This window comes from Neofelis nebulosa, chromosome 14 (assembly GCF_028018385.1).
Source record: "Neofelis nebulosa isolate mNeoNeb1 chromosome 14, mNeoNeb1.pri, whole genome shotgun sequence".
Lineage (NCBI taxonomy): Eukaryota > Metazoa > Chordata > Mammalia > Carnivora > Felidae > Neofelis > Neofelis nebulosa.
Window position 1 is genome coordinate 16,598,176 of NC_080795.1, and position 24,157 is coordinate 16,622,332.

Below are 24,157 nucleotides of genomic sequence, written 5' to 3' on the forward strand. Positions count from 1 at the left end.
AGCACTTTCTTTCACCCTAAATTCCACACATGCTTCCTTGGTCTATAGGCAATTCCCAAGTGTGGGTCATTAACCAATTACTTCCTGAGCAGTTGTGTAATTTTGGTAGCTGCCTCTGCTAGCCATATTTCCCAAGGATTCCTCAGAGCCAAGAGTATCTGCCAAGAGGAGTCAAAATGCTGCTGACGACCAGGAATTGGATTTGTTACAAATGGAGATGCTCCAGCCCTCTGAATTTGCCAGTGCTATTGTTAGAGGAGTGTAATAAATGGCTGGGTGCATCTGCCCTTGTAAGCTGACAAAGATCCGAACAGCTTAAAATATGACAGGAAGCTAGGCTTCTCTGGCTAAGTCTCGGGCAGTATATAATCAGTCTACAACTGAAACCTAAAAAGAAGCAAATGTATGCAAAGAGGCACTTTGCAGGGGTTTCTTTTTTCAAGGCAGAATTAATAGCTCTTGTATCTGATTGGCTTGAATTTGATTTCTGGAACTAGTAGGGGGAAATGCTGTAAATTGTATTCGAGGGCATGGTGTGAGAATTCCAGGGATATCATGCCATTAAAATTAATGTGTTTAAAGAATCCACTTGATGTTATTTGATGATGATCATTGTATCACTGAAGTTAGAGGACTTTTTTCTTTCTTCCTTTTTTACCCCTTCTAATTTATCAGTGGGTCATTTAAGAGAACAAACTCTAAACTTTCAGCTATTAAAAGAGAACAACATTTGTAACTGGACCTTAACAATGCTTATGGAAGGAAACTACACAAGCAATATGTATATTTTTTGTAACAAGCAAAAACAAAATAAAGAATCACCTATAATCCCAATGTGCAGCTATAAGCACTGTTAATTGTGGTCATAACCTTCCATTTTCCTCTTTCTTCTCATTTTTCTGCTTTATTTTTCCTTATACAGACATATATACCACTGTCTATGTGTATGTGCATGTGTGTGTGGGTGTGTGTATCAAGGTCACCAAAAATTTCTATATCACTAAACCTAGTGATCAGTTCTTAGTCCTCATCATATATGACCTGTTGATAGTATTTGACACAAATGACCACTCTCCTCCTTGAAATACTTTGTTCACTTAGATCCCAAGACCCCATATTCTCCAGATTTTTCCTTCTGCCTCATTGATCTTTCTTTCTTCATCTCCTTTGCTTGTTCTTCCTTCTCAAAGCCCAGTTTTTGGACTTCTCTTGGACCCACTCACTTGTGAATCTTTTCCACTTCCATAGCTCTAAATACCATCTACTTGCTGAGAACTCTCAAACATGCATCTCCTACAGTAATTCTTGCCTAAACTCCAGGCTCATATATCTCTCTTACCTCCATCTCCACTTAGAAGTCTAATAGGCATCTCAAATGTGTCTAAAATACAAACTCTAAATCCTAACAAACCATTCCCTACTGCCAAAAAAAGAAAAAAAAAATTCTTGCCAACTCATTAAGTAGAAACTACAAACTGCTATTTGCTCAGGCCAAAACTCTGGTGCCGTCTCTCATTTCTTTCTTTTGTATCCCACATCCAATTCATCAGCTAGCCTTCAAAATATATCCAGAATCCAACCACTTCTCATTATATCCTCCACTACCACACTGATCAGAACCACCATGGACTTTTCCTAAAAGAGTCTCCCTGCTTTGGTCTTTGTCCTCTCCAAGAGTCAGTAATCCTTCTAAAACTAAAGTCAGATCATACCACTCTTTTTCTCAAAAAAACCCAATGGCTTCCCACATCACCTTAAAGACCAAAAGCCAAAGTCCTTTTATAATGGTCTACTAACACTGTGTGCCTTACTTTTTAAATTTAAAAATATAAAAAAGGCAGCCTAGTGGTGGTTAAGAGCATGTGCTCGAGGTCAAATTCCCTGTGTTCAAAGCCTGGCTCTAATTATTAGCTGTGTGATATTGGGCAAATTACTTAACTTTCTGGTGGCTAAATTTCCTCATCTGTAAAATGGGATCATGATAATACCTATTTCATAGAGTTGTGATAAATATTAATGAATTAATATTTATAACATGCTTACAATAGTGCTAGCACATAGTAAACATTATAAAAGATCTTTTAAATGAAAAAATAGACATTTTATGCTATTAGCACAAGATTTCATTATGAATTCTGCACATAAAAAAACATAGATACCCCAAACGTCTCTCAAAAAGCATGAAAATGTTTTAGTTAAACAAATTTAAAATGAACTATCATTGTTTTATTCTTTTTGTTTATTCTGAGTTCAGAGTTGAAATCGCTTTTACACCATGATTTACACTTTTAAGTATTTTGGTACTGATGCTGAGCTGCTTAATCACCTACTTCCTAACCAGCAGTACTTTAATTCCTAAAATATGTGTGATTTTTTTCCAGCTTATTGTATAGATTGACTTATAAAGTAGACTTTACTTTTCTGTTCTACTATGGACTTTTATTATTGCATTAAAATTAAACCGTTTAATCTAAACCAAAATAAAAGCTTAAGGTATATTCATACATAGAGCTATAAAGGACACAGCAGAGAGAACAAGTCACATAAAATTTCCAGTATGGAGTCATAAAATTTGTTGACTTTTTAGTGGAAAAATTACTACAGACTCAATTTTGAACACAGCTTTAATCATTATTTAAATCTGTCTGCAAAGGGAAGTGAAGGAAATGGCCACCAGCCAGACCCTGACTATCATAGCCCAGTTCTCACATTCGTGTTATAGGTTTTTTAATACTTGAGTATAACAAGAATAAATTACCCTCAAATCTCTCTCTCTCTCTCTCTCTCTCTCTCTCTCTCACATACACACACACACACACACACACACACACACACACACACACCACACTGCAACACAACACATACATATATTCATCAGGAACTGATTCATGATCCACAGAGAAGACAGGCCCTTTTACTCACAACTAAATTCCTACAGATTATTTGAAGTGGAAAGACCTATTTTAAAAGAAGTCAAATAGGGACGCCTGGGTGGCTCACTTGGTTAAGCATCTGACTCTTCATTTCAGTTCAGGTCATGACCTCACGGCTCATGCAATCTAGCTCCATGTTGGGCTCTGTGCTGACAGCACAGAACCTGCTTTGGATCTGTCTCCCTCTCTCTCTGCCCCTCCCCTGCTTGCTCACTCTCTCTCTCTCTCAAAATAAATAAATTTTAAAAAAAGAAGTCAAATATACATTTGACAAGGAAAGTCATAGTATCTGTTCATAAAAACAAAAGGGAGTGAAGAAGGGTTTGTGGAAGATTTGTGAAAAAGGTCATAATTTTATTCAAGGGAGTATGAATCAGATTTTTTTGGACAATTTTTCATTTAACTTTTAGAATATATGGTGTGAACTTTTGTTAATTCCAGAAACTTGTTCCAGTTCTAAATGGAATTTTGGTGTAAACTTACTCTATTGCTCACTTGAAAGGCCTCTGCATATTGAAGTGGGCCACTGATCAGCTGCCAGGTGAAAATAAACTTCACATATTTGCCAACAGCAAAATGGCTCAGACTCAACAACTACACAGCTATTGAGAATTCCTTTGAGGATGTGAGGAAAGAAACAATACTACTGTGCCTGCACATAGAAACAAGAGGCAACATCTAATGGAAACTTGCTTAGTCACATCAACATTTTTGTGAAACTTATCATTTCACAGAATTGCATGTAAAAATGATGAACAAATGAATAATGCCCCCCTAAAATGTCATTGCAATTCTTGTCAAATAATACTTTCCCTCACTTTTTTTATTTTAAAAGAAAACTGGCCTTGAAACATCATCCAGACAAGAATCCAGATGATCCAGCTGCTGCTGAAAAGTTTAAAGAAATCAACAATGCCCACACAATACTTACTGACATGTCAAAGAGAAACATATATGACAAGTATGGATCACTGGGACTCTATGTGGCTGAGCAATTTGGAGATGAAAATGTTAATACCTACTTCATGCTGTCAAGCTGGTGGGCAAAGGTAAATCAATTTTTTCTTCAAAAACAATTTCCTAGAAAAACCATGATATTATTCACTCTTTTAGGCTCCATCTCAGAGAAAACCTAAGCTTACTATATTATTAAACTCTTATAAATAAAAAGAGGTATCACTTTAATCAAAAGCTATTATTTGAGGATCATTTTTTGCTTTAGCTCATTAAATAATCATAAAATACAGCATGACTTAAAATACCTCTAGACATTAATTATAAATGAATTTGAGGCTTCAGGTTAATTCTGACTGGCCCCCCCCTCGACCCATGACTAATTAAGAACTGACTCACTGCTCAAAAACAAAAATAATTTATTAGTGTGACAACTGCTTAGTAAGTTATTATAGGACAAATTTAGCCATGTACTTTACTATCTATAGCATAGGCTACATGAACAAACACAGTACTTGGGAGAATGTGTGGTAATTATGTCATAGGCTCACGTGCAGCCTGACTTGAAGTAGTGGAGAAGGAAATGAGGAGGAAAAAGTGAGAATTAAGTAGTGTTGAACAGTGTGTTGGAGAGACATAGAGGCAAAAGGGGAAAAAAGGATATCTGGTCAAGAAGAAGGCAATATTTTTAAGGAGTTAGTACAATCAGAATTCACTTTTAACAATAAATTTTGGGTGGTTTCCTAGGAATACCTGGTATATGTCTGGTGATGGTTATGCATTTGTTCATGAGTTTTAATGTCCTTACTTTTTTTTTTTTTTACATTTATTTATCTTCGATAGAGAGAGACAGAGCACAAGTGGGGTAGGGGCAGAGAGAGAAGGAGACACAGAATATGAAGCAGGCTTCAGGCTCTGAGCTGTCAGCACAGAGTCCGACGCGGGGCTCGGGCTAACAAACTGTGAGATCATGACCTGAGCTGAAGTTGGACGCTTAACTGACTGAGCTACCCAGGCACCCCCTTACCTTTTGACAAAAGCATATTTACATACAAAGCATTCATATGATCCATCAGGATATTTTTGGACAATTCATACATTTTGTGAAATCATATGAACTCACACTCATATGAGAGGTAATTAATTTAAAAAACTGCAGATCTCCAAAAAAAGGGGTTGCATGGTCAATAGGATTCTGATTGCTATTTTCTTCCACTAAAATAAATCTTGCTAAATTGAGGAGTTTTATATATGCAGAGAAAGAATATATTTTTGCACGTAAGCATGGAGAGTCTACAACCTAAAGCCACATTTGTCTTCTACAGTCTCCAAAAATGTCTTCTCCTAGAGATAACTGGGATTCCCACTTGAGATCTCCTTTCTCTATTGTTGAAGACCTGGGAGAGAGACAAGTTCCTGCTGAGTGGATTTCGACCTTGGAATGAGAGTGTACATACTGACAATATCACTTATGATTGACTTAATGTTCACATAAAATGTAGGCTTTAGGGGGCTTGCCTGGGAACCTAACCTCCAGGTGTGACATTCTCTCCCTGGGAAGGTATATCGGACATTCTAGATAATTTACACACTAATACCTGGTTGCATATTAGAGCTGGCCTGCATAAAAACAAATAGGTTTCCTTACTGAGGAAGTTGACAAAGTTGATAAAAATTCATATAGAAAAACAGACGCTGTCCAGCAGTATAAGAAATATATGAAAAAATTTCTGATGTGGCTCTTTAAAAGTAAGGCTACAAAAAAATGTACCTTCTTCTGTTTATGTCAAAAGCCTAACTGCACCATGTCCATCAGAGTGGTCTGGCGCATATGATCATGTATTAAGTATGCATTAAATGAATGATTTATTGTACCACTGAAAATATGTATTTCAAAAATATTGAGCTCCTGGGGCACCTGGGTGGCTCAGTCAGTTAAGTGGCTAACTTCAGCTCAGATCATGATCTCATGGTTCGTGAGTTTGGGCTTTTTGCTGTTAGCGCAGAGCCCGCTTTGGATCCTCTCTCTGCCCCTCCCCTGCTTGCACTCTTTCTCTGAAAAATAAATACACATTTAAAAAAATAAATAAATCTTCCCATTAAAAAAAAATAGTGGACTCCTACTTATGCTCAGTAGTGTGCTAAGTACTATGAGTATGTAAGTCAAGGCTATTTGTGTAGCAGGCAACCAATCTAGTTGGATTAATTAAAGAACAAAACAATATATGATTTAAAGAAAACTTTCAGCGGAGAGTAAATATGGGAATTGCATGGTAAAGACATAAGAGGACAAAAGTAGGTAGAGAAAGGAGGAGCTGGTTGAGGCAATAGCTCAGGAATACTGCACAGGAAGGTTTTTGGAGGCAGCTGGTGAGGACAGTGTTGCAGGTTTTTTCACAGAGTAATTTTCTTAAGTCTATGAAAATATAGAGTATCCACAGCAAAAAGATTATAGTTGCGAGAGTGTGACTAAAGCTCCCTCACTCCAAACCACTGTAGGCTCCACCCCATAATGAGGGCCAGAGTCAGAAAGGAGCAGGAATGAGCCAGGTGAGTTTCATCAACATTAAAGATTTCTACCTTAAGTTACTGAAGAACTGCATACACGCAAGGTGATCTTTATCCTCTTTGTTCTTTTTAGATAAAATCTGCATTCTGATTCAAAACACTTCCTATTTCAAATAACATATTTTTTACAACCATCATATTGCTGAATTAAGACATTTGGCTTATTTTAACTTAAATTGAGGGTTGGTAGAGTTTCTTTTCATTTTAGCTATGGCAGACTTAGTAAACAAATCTTTCATATGCTTGTGGGGAAATCCTGGTTCTGGCTGCTCACTAAAAGGAACAAATTATTCATCTATCTATTAATTACTTTATACATTCATTAATCCAGTAGGTATTTATTGTCTCCCACACGCCAGGTACTAAATCCTTAGGTAGGAGGGATTAAAAGATGACTAACATATAGTTACAGCCTTCAAAACTCTCGCAGTCTAATGTGACATAGACCTGTAAACAGATAAATGTCCTAAGGTGTCAACAACAACAACAGAACCATTGGACAAATTTCTGTGGAGTACAACTGGGGCACAAAGGAGGCAGTAATTGTTCTAGAGTGGGGGGATCAGGAAAGATGTCAGAGAGAGGATCTTTGAGATGAATCTTAAACTCAGAGTTGGCATTTGTTAGATGGCTGAGGAATGGAAGGAGCCCTCTGGGAAGATGAATCCACAAGGAGAGCAAAGCTATGGAAGGTATGGCAGGAATAGGGCTGTGCTAATTAGGGAAAGGTTTGAAGCCAGATGACCATTAATAAGGAGTTCCAGTCTTTCCTGAGAGGCAGGAAAGTTGCTGCATAGGTTCAAGAGAAATGTATTTCAGTAAGTTCCAACAACAATGTGCAGAGTAGAACAGGAGGCAAGAGTGGAGGCAGGGAGGCTAGTTAGGAGGCTACTGATGTGTTAAAGGCAGAGATAAGGAGATCTTTCTAAAGTCCTTACCAGTCAGGAGAGAGACAAGGGAGAGGGTGTAAGAGATCTTAAAGAGACTCTGGCAAGACTTAGTGACTAAGGGAAATGAGGAGGTGTGAGGGAGAGCTATCAATAGATTATCTTTGGTGAGAATGACTCAATCCCCTTGGTTAGCTCATTTGACCTGTAGAGGTTGTCTGTTTGTTGTTTTGTTTGTTCTCCTCTTAATAATGATCACCATAGCTTATGAATAAAGAAGAAAGTATCACACCTCATTACTGTGGCTACAAGTCACTTCCTGTGAACTTGTTAGGCAAAACTTTATAAGGAATTTGTTTCCAAGGCAACTAAAAAGCTAGTTCTTGCATGGAATAAGGATGCGGGTGAATATGTGGTCCTCAGGGGGAACTGCAACATCTTCAGGTCTCTGAAGATACATGGATGCACACGTAATGTCTGGTTTCTCCCACACGCCACCATTCCTCACCCCTATTTTGGTTTGTCTCTGTTTCCCCTAGACCCTGTTTGTCATCATTGGACTCTTTACTGGCTGTTATTTTTGCTGCTGCCTGTGCTGCTGTTGCAACTGCTGCTGTGGACGCTGCCGGCCCAAATCATCAGTGGCAGAAGAGGACTTTTATGTGTCCCCAGAGGATCTTGAGGAGCAGATCAAGACCGACATGGAAAAAGGTGGAGTAAGATGACAGCAGAGCTAGTGGGTGTCCCTTCACAGGCCTGACCAAGCACAAGGTCCCTGGTGATGGTTATGACTAAAGTGAGAGAGATCCAACAACCCAATGAGGGGAATCCCACAGATTGTCAGCTTTTGGTACCTCTTTTGGGCGAGGATAAAGGAACAGTTACCTTTCCTGGCCACAGAGAAAAGCAGAACCTGACACCATTAGAAATAAATCACAAAATATGCTGATCACAAAGCAAAGCCAGTACAATTCATGATGTTGTTACAAGAGTGTTCAGGGAGGTTCAGGGAGGTTTGGGTGGGAATACCCAGAGATAGGAGAACCAAGCCTGTTAACAAAGATCTCTATTCAAATAGAAGAAAATGGACATCAATAACCCTGGACTTTTTTCTTTTCTAATTACTTGGTAATAAGTTTTGGGTAGAGCTGGGGAAGGGTGATCTTTCTTCCCTGGAAATGAAGCTTCCTTCCAAATCCACATATTCAGAGCTAGCCTCAACCAGCATCAAGAGAAGACTGAGGGATTTTCCTGCAACCTGTGACCCCTTCCTATGGGGAACACTGGGTGGCTAGTCTGGCAAATAGGTGGGTTACTGTAACAATTTTTTGTTATTGCCCTTAGAGACAAACTGTGGGCCCATGGTGAAATACAATTACCATTGTCTTTTGCCTCATTTGGGATATAAAAGGACAATTAATCTTTTATTGAGGACATACATACCAAAAGGAACAAATAAGCAGCACTACTCAAAAATGGGTTAAACAGAAATGTATAAATGTAAACTCCAGTGACCTTACATAACTTGCTTATGAATGATGATCCCATCTGCGTTTGTAAGGGAGATAAACTGTTTTAAGATCTCATTAGCTGGCTCTGTTGTCTATAGGATCTCCCATAACATCCATCAATCCAGTACAGTACTCTATCATTGTCAGAGGATAGGAAGGGACGTGAGATAGGAGAGTATTGTCATCATCATCCACTGTGTCAACCTTATCTTAACTTTTCCTGTATAGTGCAGAAACCAAAACTAGGTGAATTGAACCCAGATATCCCAAATCCATTGATATACACTTCTCTGAAAAGCCTCAAAATCTTTTCTATTTTAAATTAGATAAAAGCTCTACCAGGTCATTTCAGCAGACCTCCTTTGCAGAAGATTTCTTTTCTGGAACAGAAATTTACACTCAGTGCCAAATTCCACCCAGGTTTCCTTCCTGCAGGGTGACTAGTGATAAATCTGTGTGCCTCTCACTGTTCTTAGTTCTGACTCCCCAGAGCTACCAATTCCATTGCAGAGGTCATATTTTAGGCTAAGTCTGATTGTGTTACAAAGAATCCTTAAGCAAAAGGACAAGCTTTATTCTATGGCTAAATATTTAAAAGCTCTATGCAGAGTTGATCCAGGTTTTATAGGGCCTGACACACTATTTGGGCAGTCCTCTTAAGAAAAAAAAAAGCACAAAATTACAAATACAAAATTAGATCTGAAAGTGAATATTTATTTGGAATGAGAAAATGAAATCACAACAAATTTAAAAGTTTAAAAACTGAAAATATCACGTATCAGAAAATCTAGAAAAATAGCAAATAGTTTAACTGCCTGACACACCTCTACAGTACTTTCTCCTTATGTTTTTGGGATGCATTCATTATTCTTTGACTGCCTCTTCATTTAATAATAATTTTGGAATGTCGTTTTCTGTAGGAAGAGTAGAAAACTAATTGTTTTTCCTCTAGCATGTTTGATCAAAGTTTGTTTTCTCTCATTGGTAGAGTAGAAAAATTTCTTTTGGTTTTACAACTCACTAATAATAATGTCTAAATTTTTAGGGATTGCTTTAAATTTGGGAAGACTAATCTAGTCTATTTCATATATAAGTTGTAAGATTTGGAAGAATTTTTCACAGACCACTTTTTAAGTCTGCACGTTTCCAACTTTGTTGCCTCTACATCACCTAATACTTCCAGTATCAGAGCCCCCTGGGCACATTCATATAGTGTGACATCACCTGTGGCATGGATCTTCATGTCTCCTCAGCAAGTGAACTGGCATAGGGAGCTATAGTATTCCTCGAGCCATTCCCATGACACTATGGCTAGCAATAATTAACTATAAACAGAGTTGCTGCAAACCACAAAAACATATCCCTCTAAGTCCAAATGAAACTTATCACTTAACTCTATTTCCTCTTAACTGAATCCCTCAAAACATCCATGGCCCCTCTGTTGCCACTCATTAAGAAGAAAAGTATGATGGAGGGAAAGTCAAAGTGAAAAAAGACAGTGTTTTTGCTAATTATGATTAAAATATCTTACTTGCAAATCTACAAAAATATAAGCACATTGCTAGGGCCCCAAAAGGCCCTTAGAAAGATTTGCGCAGATAGAGGTCCATGAAGCTAAAACTCATTAACCATCCAGTAAATTTACCACTGCTCTTCAATCTAACATTTCATTACGAAAATCTATGCCTTATTTGTAGCTAGCTGCACTAGTTAATTTCAGATTTTTATTCACTAATTCAGAGACTTTATGTTTACAGATAAAATAAACATTAAGACTTGTAAAGATGAAAAAGCAGATTCCATGAGAAGACTCTGCTTTCTGGACTATGATCCAATAAACATAATGTGGTATCTTCTGTTCTGCAAAAGAAGGGGGCCCATTTAAAGTTGTTAAAGAAAGGGGCGCCTGGGTGGCGCAGTCGGTTAAGCGTCCGACTTCAGCCAGGTCACGATCTCGCGGTCCGTGAGTTCGAGCCCCGCGTCAGGCTCTGGGCTGACGGCTCGGAGCCTGGAGCCTGTTTCCGATTCTGTGTCTCCCTCTCTCTCTCTGCCCCTCCCCCGTTCATGCTCTGTCTCTCTCTGTCCCAAAAATAAATAAAAAACGTTGAAAAAAAAAAAAAAAATTAAAGTTGTTAAAGAAAATATTCTTGAAAGGTGCTACTAATCATGCAGATATCAAGATACTCATGAAAAATGATAGGCAGCATACATCAATATTTGAGTCCATTAGAAGGCACTGGTGAGATATTAGCACTTCAAGATTTTTTTTCAGTGATTCTGAAATTAAATGAAACATGGCAAACATTTTCTCACTTGGGGAGTTATTACCTTATATTGAATCTAATCATAAAATCCTAGGATTTTAGAGGTGGAAGAAATCTGAGTAGTCAACCCTTACCTTTCCACAATTTTTTATCAGACTGCTGCCTAACCTCATTTGAAAGCTGCCAATGGTGAGGAGGTTTGGGACTTTGTATGAAAGTGAGAGATACTCAAAAATTCAACAACCACAGAAGGATTATAGAGTCAAAAGCAAGTTTATACCAACCTTCTGGCACCAGCTCTCCAAGAATAACAACATTAAAAAAAAATTTTGTGTAAATATTTATGGGTTTTGTTTTGCAAAACTCTTATCCTGGCTACATATTTTTTGCTGCTTCTTTGCATAGCAAAAATTTTGATGAAAAATTTGTCAGATTTTTAAGTGGATTATGATTTTAATGTCATGTCTAAGAACTTTGAGCCTAACCTTATGTCATAAAGATTTTCTTCAATGTTCTCTTCCCCTCTTTTAAAGTTTATTTATTTTGAGAGAGAGAGGGAGCATGCACACACAGGAAAGGAGAAGAAAGAGAGGGAGAGAGAGAGAATCCCAAGCAAGCTCCTCAGGTTCCACACTGTCAGCGTAGAGCCTAATATGGGGCCTGAACCCACGAACCCATGAGATCATGACCTGAGCCAAAATCAAGAGTCAGACGCTCACCTGACTGAGCCATCCAGGCACCCCTCCAGTGTTTTCTAAAAGTGTCATAGTTTTATGTCTAACATTTAGATCTGTGACCCATTTTAAGTTCATTTTTGTTTACGGTGTAGACTCAGGTCAACTTTGGTGGGCTTTTTTGGCACATGGAGTTTAATTGTTCTAACGCTATTTGTTGAAAAGATTATCCTTTCTCCATTGAATTATCTTCATCCCTTTGTTAAAAATCAAGTGACTATATTTCTATGGGCCTATTTATTGACTCTATTCTGTTCCATTGATCTAGATCTATCCCTTCACCAATAACACACGCATCTTGCTTTCTGCAACTTTAAAGTAAGTCTTAAAATCAGCTAGTGTGATTCCTCTAACTTTATTGTTTTTCAAAATTGTCTTGGTGATTCTAGTTTGGTTTCCTTTCTGTATAAATTTTAGTATCAGGTTGTCTAAATCTACAGAAAAATACCAATTTTTAAAATTAAAATTGCATGAAATTTGTATATTAGTTTGGGAAAAATTGAGATCTTTACTATGTTGAATCTTCTAATTCAACAACATGGGATGTGTCTCTACTTATTTAGGTCTCATTTGGTTTCTTTTATGAGTGTTCTGTAGTTTTCAGAATACAGAGATGGAATATGTTTTGTTAAATGGATACCTAACTATTTCATTTTGGGGAGAGCTATTGTAAATGGCACTGGCTTTTAATCTGGGTTTCCAGATTAAATACTTAAATACTTGTTCATCACAAATATTTACAATTATTTTTGTGTACTGACTTTGTATCCTGTGTTCCTGTTAAGCTCACTCATTAATTTGTATTGATATGTGTGAATTCTTTGGGATTCTCTATGATGTCAATTATGTCCTCTGCAAATAGAAATAGTCTTATTTCTTCCATTCCAATCCACATGCTTTTTATTTATTTTTCTTGCTTTATTGCACTGGCTAGAATTCCAACACTTGGTTTATTACTCTGCTGTCACCATCTTCAAATTCTTAGCTTTTAAAAAAATTTTTTTAATGTTTATTCATTTTTGAGACAGAGAAAGACAGACAGAGCATGGATGGGAGGAGGGGGGCAAGAGAGAGGGAGACAGGATCTGAAGCAGGCTCTAGGCTCTGAGCTATTAGCACAAATAGCACTGTGAGATCACTACCTGAGCTGAAGTTGGACACTTAACCAGCTGAGCCACCCAGGTGCCTCACTTCAAATTCTTAGCTTTTGAATCAGGTATAACACATTTTTCATTGTGCACTGTGTTTTGCTAATTATGCAGCCAGTACTGATAAAACATTTCTCTGAGTGGACTATAAATCCGCATTTCAAGCTTGATACTCATTGGCAAGTACAAAATGCCTGTGGAGCATAATACCCTACTTTCAGGGAAGAGTGAAGCTAATTGAGATGATACAGTGGGATGGGGAGAAGCAGGTGGAGCAAGGGTTTTATATTAATTATCAATGTAAATGCTATGCTACAGATTATACTGTACTTAGAGATTTGACCAGTATATGAATATTACAAATGAAAATGTATTTTTCATATTTGAGTATTAATTTTCAAAGAAGTATGGCTAGCATATCTTATATTATTCTAAGTACAATTCTCAGAAATGCCAAGATAAAAACTATAATAAAACTAATACGAGATTATCTTCTCTCCAGATTAAAAGTTATAGCTCCTTAATACTTTATTGCCTCCTTATGCCTAATTAGACTAATAAAGAAGAAAGAAGCTAACTAGAGAAATACATTTGTGATTTGAATTCAGTGAATAAACACCTCAAACTTCTCTTTTAAGGACACGTTATAGAACACTAGATATTTCTTAATTTATGAAAATCCAAATTCAAAATATCAAACTTTTTTAGCCAGCTGACTTATTAAAAAACACTACAGATGTTTTTCACTTGACTTGAGATAGTTAATATTCTAGTTTTATATTTAAAGTCTACAATTTTTCTGGGATATTTTTTATTGTGTACATATTACAAACATACCTACTCCTTGACACTGGCTAAAGCCTAAGATACGTTTTGATGCTGTAAATGGTACCAGTTTCTATTTGGGAGTAGTGGTACAGGGTGGGATTTGGTAGCAGAGAGGAAAGATTAGCTTTAGTTATCATGTCTCTTTCAACTATGTGAGAAGGTATAATCCAGTTTCTACACTTAAGAAAGGGGGAAATTCCAGTGGACTCGTCAATATTCACAGGAAACTATAGAATTTATAAACAGATATCCATCTCTTTTCAAAATAAAAATATACTCCCAGTGGGATCCTAGGAACACAGAGAAATTCTATTATTCTTTTGAATCAATTAGGATAAAACAGAAGAGAGAAAGTATCTGGGGGGAGACCATCGCCCCCTCTTTTTCATCTTGGAAAATTTGAAACTTGAAAGGTAAAGGTAATAAATACCAGGTGATTTCCCTTCCTTTCAAATGTTCACAAATTCCAAGTTCCACTTTGTGAATTTTTGAGTGGTATACTTAAAACAATCTCATTTAGACCCAGTATATTCCTCTGTTAGCTGAAGACCACAATGAAATCAGAATACTACTGCTAGCTAAGAGAACTCTGTAGACCATCTTCAGATATCCTGTTTCCTGGAACTCTGCGTGTGTGTGTGTGTGTGTGTGTGTGTGTGTGTGTGTGAGAGAGAGAGAGAGAGAGAGAGAGAGAGAGAGAGAGAGAGAGAGAGAAAATACAGAAGCAACAGAGTAAGTGAGAACCAGTTATCTCTAAACACCCTGGTAAAACAATCCAAGATTACAACAGCTAAATTCAGTGTTGGTTTTTTTTTCCCCCAAACTGAAGGCAATGGACTGAAAACTCCCAGTTAAACCCTAAAGATTTTTTTCATGCAATCACGATTTCCCCATTTTTTGGAAGGAGAGGGAATAAGATATCTAAGGAGAAGATTTTATAGAGTTGACCTTGGTTCTAAACATGTGATATTCAGTGATAGAAAAATCTATTGATTGCTTAACTGTTCTTGTTACTCACCTGGATAAAACCCAAATAAATTCACAGCCACTGTGCTGAAGAGGCCATATGGCTTGTAATTAGACTCCTGCTCTCAGCCAAGATATTGAGACATTTATTACATTTGCTCTGTAGCATTCATCACACTTTGCTGCTCAGGTAAAGGGCATCAAGGAAGAGATTAAATTCACCTTCTCTCTTTTCACCAACCCCCACTCAATCTCCCTCCTACCTTCTTCCCCCCAACCAAAAGGGACCCATTTCTAAAACTAATTCATAGAAAAAAAAATTCTTGCAACTAACTAATCCAAAGTCCTTTACTTCTTCTTTATATAAATACACCAAGTAAGCATCATCAAGGTTCCGGGCCAGGGGACCAGGACAAGTGAGTCAGCTCAGAATGCTGACCCAAAAGAAACTCAAAGTGGATCCAAAGTTTCTTCAATTTTTGGCTGGTTCAGTGAACAAACAAACAGTGTAAAAACCTGTTTACTAGACAGGTTTATTAAGATAGTTTTCCCACAGCAAACATTTATTGAGCACTTAATATTTGTTAGACACTGTGGTAGGAGCTAGAAAAAAAAAATACATGGACTGGGCTATCTTGGATTTTACAATTTAGCAGAGGAGATGGGAGACAAATTGAAATAATGACACAAAAGAGCTAGCTAATTTACAAGTATAAGCACACCAAAGAAGAGGCACAGGGGCTGTGATAATAAACACTAGGAGGCCCGACTTGTGAGACAATGTAACAAGGAACAGAAACAAGAGCATAAATGGGAACCAGTTATCCCTGGCAAACCAAACCAAAGGATGCAGGTAAAGCTAGCTTCCCTGAGGAAGTGACATTTAAAGCTGAAGACATAAAGAAGGAGAAGTTGAGGTGTAGATTATGAGGATGGATAACCCTAGAAGGGATGAATCTTGATACCAACAAAGCGTTTGGCACAGTATCTCCCTACACCCTGTAGATAAGATGGCAAATAATGTTCTCCATGCCAGACAAAGCAGTTAAAATCATATTGGGCTGTTCTACTGAACAGTTTTATCAAGGAATTGAGTAAAACAGTAGTTGTACAGAGATCACAGTTGCAAATAACCCCAAAATCGGAGTTGTTCAGATAAGGGCTCATCCCATCAAAGTATGATAGAGAGAAAGCAGCTAGAATCTTAGACATTTTGCTAGAGAAGAGCAAGAGCCGTAAAATTTAACTAGATAAAGGGGAAAAGGAGTTAAGAGAAACCCAGGAGGTTCTGAGGAGGAAAGGACAAAAAGTAGAGGAGAGGTGGAATTTTATTCAGCCATAAAAAGAATGAAATACTGACACGTGCTACAATGTAGATGAACCTGTAAACATTATGCTAAGTGGAAGAAACCAGACACCAAAGGACAAATATTGCATGATACATTTATATTAAATAACCAGAACAGACAAGTCCATTGAGGCAGAAAACTGATGGTTGTCAGGGCCTGGGGAAGGGAGAAACAGGGAGCAACTGCCTAATAGGTACTGGGTTTCCTTTGGGGGAAATGTCTTATAACTAGATAGAAGTGGTGAATTATACTAAATTGTTTGCTTTAAAATGACTAATTTTATGTGAATCTTACCTCAATTAAACAAATACACAGGGGTGCCTGGGTGGTTCAGTCGGTTAAGCGTCTGACTCTTGGTTTCAGCTCAGGTCATGTTCTCATGGTTCATGAGTTCAAGTCCTGTATCAGGCTCTCTGCTAATAGTATGGAGCCTGCCTGGGATTCTCGCTTTCTCCCTCCTTCTCTCTCAAAAATAAATAAACTTAAAAAAAAAAAAAAACATAGAGGAGAAGGGTAGAACAAAATCTCATTAGAGAAAGAAATTAAATACCCTTCCTACAGAAAAGGAGAAGGTTCTTTGTTCTCTGCAAATTCACCCATGGCAGGGAGTGGAAGATGCCACAGGCCTAACCAACTCACAAAGTAAGGGAAAATGAGAAAGTGGATTATTAGCCTTTTATGCCAACTACTTTGAGAGCAGATACTATTATGGCTACAACCAAGGGCTTTGGAGTCAGACAATTCCATTTCAAGCCCTAAATATAGGTTATTGGTTGAGGTGTTGGGGGTAATTCACTTAATTCCTTAATCTGTTATTGTTTTTATTAAATACTAAATACATACAAATATTATGACCTGACTTTATACCTTTTATGAAAAGAATATGCCACTACCTTTTCAGTTCCTATTGACTTTTCCCTCTGCTATCTTAAATCCTTTGTAATCATTTTTTTCCTTCAGTTTTATTGAGATATTTGATGTACAGCATTGTTTAAAGTATACAATGACCTGACTTATATATATTTATGAAATGATTACCACAATATGTTTAGATAACATCCATCATCTCATTTGGATACAAAAAGAAAAAAGAAAAAAAAGTTTTCCCTGTGATGAGAGCTTTTATGATTTACTCTCTTGGCAACCTTCAAATATACCATATAGCAGTGTTAACTACAGTCATCATATTGTATATCACATCCCCAGAAATTATCCATCTTATAACTACAAGTTTGTACCTTTTAACTACCCTCACCTCTGGTAACCACAAATCCAATCTCCAATAAGTTTTATAATCTACATATAAGTGTGATTATACAGTATTTGTCTTTATCGGACTTACTTCACTTAGTTTAAAGTACTCACATTCTATCCATGTTGTTACAAATGGCAGGATTTCTTTCTTTTTATGGCAGAATAATATTCTATCACACACACACTTTTTCTTTATCCATTCAAACATCGATGGACACTTAGGTTGTCTCCATCCGTGTCCTGGCTATTATAATGTAATAATTTCCTTAATATTCTTTTTAGCATTACAAATAAAGAAATTTCCATTCCTAATCCATATTATTGCTTGCTTTTGCATATTTCTGAACTTTAAGTGAATGGGCTTATATTCAACAATTATCCTCCAACTTGCTTTTTTTTTCAAAACTCAACATCCTATTTCTTTTTCTTTTAAAAAATTTTTTAATGTTTATTTCTGAGACAGAGACAGACAGAGCATGAGTGGGGGAGGGGCAGAGAGAGAGGGAGACACAGAATCAGAAGCAGGCTCCAGGCTCTGGGCTGTCAGCACAGAGTCCAACGCGGGGCTCGAACTCACAAACCATGAGATCATGACCTGAGCTGAAGTCGATTGCTCAACCAACTGAGCCACCCAGGCGCCCCTCAACATACTATTTCTAAGATCCATTCACATTATGACTGCCTTTCATTCATTTTCACTGTTGTATAGTATTCTTCTGTGAGAACATCCCATAAATTTATTTACCCATTCTACTGCTAACAGATATTTGGGTAGTTTCCACTTTTTTGTCCATTAAAAACAATGCTTCTATGAATGTTCTTATACATATCTTCTGGTGCATAAGTGCTAACAGCAAATACCTTAGTCAAAGTGTTTGTACATCTATACTTTATTACATAATGCCACGTTGTTCTGCAAAACTATTGCACTAATTTCCATTACTACTAAAAGTTAACGAGAGTTCCTATTGCTCCACATCCTTGTCAACACTTGATATCACCAGACTAATTGTGTGCCAATCTGGTGGGTGGGAAATGGTATGCCATTGTGGTTCTAATTTTTATCTCTTTTCTTATGTTGTTAATTTGAGTTTTTCCTTCTATGAAATGCCTATTCAAATCTTCTGCAGGTTTTCATTATATCATGTACTTTTTTCTAACTGATATTTTTATATTTGGGTATTAACTCATCATGTTTGTTTAAAATGTATTCTCTGTTTATGTCTTGGTGTTTTTTCACTCTATGGTATCTTTTGATACACCAAAGTTCTCAGTTTTAATGTAATAAAATGTCAATTGTTGTCTTTATCTTTGGTGATTTTTGTATTTTAAGAAATCTTTCCTATCCCAAGGATATAAAGGGGTTCTTCTATGTGGTCCTTTCAAAGTTTATAGTTTCGCTCTTCACATTTACATGTTTAATCATCTGGGCTGATTTTTATATGTCATATGATGTATGGTTCCAGTTTCAAGTTTTACATATAGAAAAAAATTGTCAGAGCACAGTGATTTCTAGTCTTGGTTTCAGAATACACTAAGTTTCAATAGATATATGGAGGACTTTCTGGTCTTTCTATTCTGGTTCACTGCTCATTTTGTCTATCTGTATGCAACACCAGGCCCATTTATAAAATTCCTGGTACTGTTTGGGTAAGTCTTCCCACTCTGTTTTTCAGGGAAGTCTTATGTATCCTTGGCCTTTTGCTTTTCCATATAAATTTTAGAATCAGCTTTGTCAAGTTTTTTTTTAACTTTTTAAATTTATTTTTGAGATAGGGAGAGACAGAGCATGAACGGGGGAGGGTCAGAGAGAGAGGGAGACACAGAATCCGAAACAGGCTCCAGGCTCTGAGCAGTCAGCACAGAGCCCGACGCGGGTCTCAAACTCCCAGACCGCGAGATCATGACCTGAGCCGAAGTCGGACGCTTAACCGACTGAGCCACCCAGGCGCCCCAGCTTTGTCAAGTTTTTAAACAAAAGATATTTAAATAAAACCTTTGAAATCTTGTTTAGAATTGCAGTGACTCTGTAGATCAGTTACATACTATTGACATTTTAAAAAATGTGTCTTCTAATATGTGACATGTATATCCCTTCTTTACTGGCTTTTGCTAAGGATATCTTATGTATTTTGGGCTACATTTATTCCTGAATACTTTATCCATTTTTATATAGTTACAAATAAATAACATTAATTTTCTACATTGTTTTGGTATACAGAAATGTGCTTTTTTTAAACATTGATTTTGAATTAAAGAAACTAGCTAAGCTCTCTATTTCCAATTATTTATCTATAAATTCTTCAGGGTTTCTACATAATTGCTTGTATCATGTGTGAACAGTGATAGTTTTGATTCTTCTTTCCCATCTCTTATATATTTTTTCTCTATCTTGCCATTCTGTTTTTGCTGAGACTACTGGTAAAATGTTGAAGAGAAGATGCTTTCAAGATTGCATCTTAACTATGAGGCTTGCTGTAGGTTTTGTCTCTGTTCCTTTTTGTTAGAACTTTGTCACGAGTGTGAAAGTTTATCAAATATTTTTTTCTTCATCAGTTGAGATGATGATGATTTTTCTCCCTTAATCTGTTAATGTGAAGAACTATATGTTATTTTTCCAATGTTAAAACAATCTTGCATTCTTGAGATAAACCCAATGCAGTCATGATGAATTAACTATTTTTTGATAAAATGGGTTTGCTAATGTTTTGTTTTAGATGTTTGTATCTATATTAATGAGTGAAGTTGGTCTATAATTTTCCTTTGTCAAAATTTCCTTATAGGGTTCTATATCAAGATTATGCCTCATGAAATAAATTAGAAATGATTCCTTCTTTTTGAACTTTTCTTAAAGAGTTTGTGTATTATTACATTTATTTCTTTCTACAGGATTTTGTAGGACTTTCTGGGCTAATGTGTGATTGTACAAATTATAAGTTACTGATTCAATGTATTTAATGTCTATAGGCCATCTAGATTTTCTTTGTTAAAAAAATAGTTCTTCAAAATTTCTTCTTATTACCTTTCATGTATTTGCATTACTGTCCCATTTTTCACTCCTTATATTGGTTATTTCCATTTTTTTTAGCCATTCTACCAGATATTTGAAAATTTAATTGGTCTTCTCAAATAACTTTTGGTTTTGATTCTCTTGTATATTTGCTTCTATTTAATTTCTATTCTTTATTATTTCTCTTAATTTATTGTTAGTTTTCTAACTTCTTAAATTTTATACTTCTTTTCATCCTTTCTTCTTTTGTGATATTAAGCATTAAAGGCTATAAATTTTCCTATAAGTAACACTTTAGTGTCACACACACACATTCTTATATTGTTCTTATAATCAGAGTTCTAAATATTTTCTCATTTCCATTATAATTTTTTCTTTGATCTCTAAGTTAGGCCTAAGTTTTAATTTGTAGACCTGTGGGTTTTTTCAGGTTTTTTATTATTGTTTGCATATATAACTTAACTGCACTGTGATCAGAAATTATGGAGAGCATGATACAATAGTTCAAAATGTCTTCAGGCTTGGTCTGTATCCTAGAACTTAATTTTTATAAATGTCCCACATTGCTTCAAAACAATACATTCTGCATTTGTTAGGTTCACCATTCCATATATGACTGTTAAATAAGCCCAACTTATTGTATGTACTAGTTTGCTAGGGCTGCTGTTAACAAAGAACTACAGACAGGGTGGCTTGACAACAGAAATTTATTCTCTCACAAGTACGGAGGTTAGAAGTAAAAGATTAAGGTGTCATTAAGATTGACTCCCTCTGAGGCCTCTCTTCTTGGCAGGTAAATGGCCATTTTCACCTTATGTCTTCACATGGTCTTCCCTCTGTGTATCTGTATCCTAATAACCTCTTCTTATAATGACACCAGTTATACCGAATGAATGCCCACCCTGAAGATCTCATTTTAATTTAATTACCTCTTTAAGAACGCTCTCTCCAAATTTGATTCATATTTGAGGTACTGGGGGTTAGAACTTTAACATATGAGCTGGGGCAGGGGGAGGAGGTATGTGTGACACAGTTTAGTCCACAACATTGTACTTTTCAAATTCTTTATATCTTTAAAGATTTGTTTCACCAGTCAGTTACTGGAGGAAGCATTCAAATCTTCCACTATGATGATGGATTTCTCTATTTTTCTATAAAGTCTATCAGTTTTGCTTCATATATTTTGAGGCTATTTTATTAGTGTATATACGTTTAGAATTTTTATAGTTATTTGGTGAATTGAATATTATATTATTATGTAGTTACTCTTTAGCTCTATCAATGCTTTTTGTCTGTTAAAGTTATCTTAGCTTTCTCTTATTTATTTATTTATTTATTTATTTATTTATTTATTTATGTATTTACTTACCTACTTACTTATTTAGAGTGTGCGCCTGAGCCAGGGAGGGGCAGAGGGAGAGAGAGAATCTCAAACAGGTTCCATGCCCAGCTCAGAGCCCAATTCAGGGCTCCATCTCATGACTGTGAGATCATGGCCTGAGCCAAAATCAAGAGTCAGGCACCTAACCAGCTGAGTCATTCAGTAGCCCACATCAGCTTTCTTTTTATTAGTGTTTGTGTGGTAAGATGTTTACATCTTTTCACTATCAACTTTTTTGTCTTTATGTCCTTTGATGTGTGTTTTATAAACGTGGTGGTGGGGGGAGGGATTTATTCAGTTTGAGAAAGTTTTTCTTTTAAATAAAGTATTAAGTCCATTTGTATTTATTATAATTAACTATATATTTCAATTATTTCCTACTAGCACAGGAAGTATATATACTTCCTTTTTGTGTATAGCACAGTTTTTAAGAGAGTAGACTCTAAGAAATACTGCCTACATTTGATTACCAGCTCTATTACTTACTACCTGAGTAACTTGGGCTACTTACTTATAATTAGTTATATTTATTTATCACTTTAAATTGACTTTTTTTTCTGTTTCTCTTTTCTTTTTTCTTTCTTTTGTAATGATAGATTTTTTTTTCATATTTCATTTCTTTTCCTCCTCCAGTTGGGAAATTATATTCTTTGTTCTGTTCTTTAAGGGTTATTCTAAACATTTATCAGGCATACTTAAGTTATCAAAGTTTAAAGTTAATTCTTATCTTTACCCCTCCTGAACAATACAAGACCTCTGTAATACCTTAATTCTGATCATTCCCTTTCTGATTTATACGCCATTGCTGTATTCTAGTTTGATGTTAATTTAAGCCTCATAAATTATTATAAATTATAAATCATAGTCAATAATCATTTAGTTTTATTCACATATCTACCATTTTCTTTACTAATCATCATTCCTTTTTACAGCACAAATTTTCCATCTAGTAACACTTTCTTTGTGCCTGAATCACATCTTTTAAATTGAGTCTGTTGGTAGCACAATTTCCATTTTTATTGTCTGAAAATGCCTTTATATTATAGTTTTTAAAAAAGTAACAATAGGGGCGCCTGGGTGGCGCAGTTGGTTAAGCGTCCAACTTCAGCCAGGTCACGATCTCGCGGTCTGTGAGTTCGAGCCCCACGTCAGGCTCTGGGCTGATGGCTCGGAGCCTGGAGCCTGTTTCCGACTCTGTGTCTCCCTCTCTCTCTCTGCCCCTCCCCTGTTCATGCTCTGTCTCTCTCTGTCCCAAAAATAAATTAAAAACGTTGAAAAAAAAAATTAAAAAAGTAACAATAGCACAGTTTGTAAACAAATTTAGGTTGATAGATACTTCTTTTAACATATTAAAAGTATAATTCCATAGTTTTCTGGCCTACACATTTGCTATTCAGAGATAAGACTGCTGTTGAAACCACTGGTTTTCTTTAATGTCACTAAGATGTCTTAGATATAACTTTATCTTTAATTTATCCTGGCTTGTTCTTGAATCTGGGGATTGGTGTCTTTCTAGAGAATTCTTAGCCATTAAATCTTCAAAATATTGTCTCTAATTTTTTTTTGAAAGTCTTATCAGATATGTTAGGTTTTATCACTCTATTCCTCATGTCTTTTAACCTCTTTCATATTTTATTTCTTTGTTTCTCTATTACATTCTGGTTAACCTCCTCAGATCTGTCTTCCACTTCATTAATTCTCTCTTTAGCTATAAACCCACTCATCAGGTTTTTAAATTTCAGATGTTTTAATCTCAACTTCTTTTTTAATAGTTTCAAAATCTACTTGGTCACTTAAAAAACACATGCAACTCTTTTTTATTCTATGTCTTAAAAGTGCAGGACTTGAAGTCTTTGTGGGTCTGATTTGGCCTATTGTTTCTACTAGCTCTCACTCAGTGTGCATTGTTTCTGTGTGTAATCTTTCACTCCCTCCTTCTCAATCTTTCCATCTCTCTCTCTCTCTCTCTCTCTCTCTCTCTCTCTCTGTTTTTACTATGAGTTACGTTTCTTGCAATTTTTTAGTTATTTTTTTGAGGGTCTTTCTCTATTTCTCTATATCTCCCCGATCTCTCTATTCATTTTTACCTTGAGTTCATGTATTTAAGCAATATTTTAATGAATCTTTGAGACCTGTGTTGAAGGTGGAGCCATTCTCTTCTGCTAGGTGCTTGGGAGCACATCTTATACTGGACCATTTTAAACTAAATTATCAGCTTGAGGTTTCCTGGAACACATAGATATTTAAATTTGGTCTGCCAATATGTATGCTCATTGGCTTGCCATTAAGTATTTGTAGGGGAGCTCTTTCCTCTTTCACCTCAGCACCAAAATGCAAGCCTAACAAATTTCCTTATAGATTTACGGGTAT

The 24,157-nt window shown here is 36.2% G+C and overlaps 1 protein-coding gene across 4 annotated transcripts in view; it reads left to right on the forward strand.

Moving 5' to 3' along the window:
- The window catches only part of DNAJC5B (DnaJ heat shock protein family (Hsp40) member C5 beta), a 90,890-nt gene that overhangs the window by 64,912 nt on the left and 1,821 nt on the right, over positions 1-24,157 (forward strand). For all 4 annotated transcript variants that reach the window (XR_009253697.1, XM_058699712.1, XM_058699711.1 and 1 more), the window contains 2 exons: positions 3,769-3,982; positions 7,882-8,053. Coding sequence is in view for 3 of the 4 variants with exons in the window: in XM_058699712.1 (XP_058555695.1) it covers positions 3,769-3,982; positions 7,882-8,053 (386 nt within the window). In the remaining variant the exon portion in view is untranslated. The remainder of the gene's footprint in view (positions 1-3,768; positions 3,983-7,881; positions 8,054-24,157) is intronic.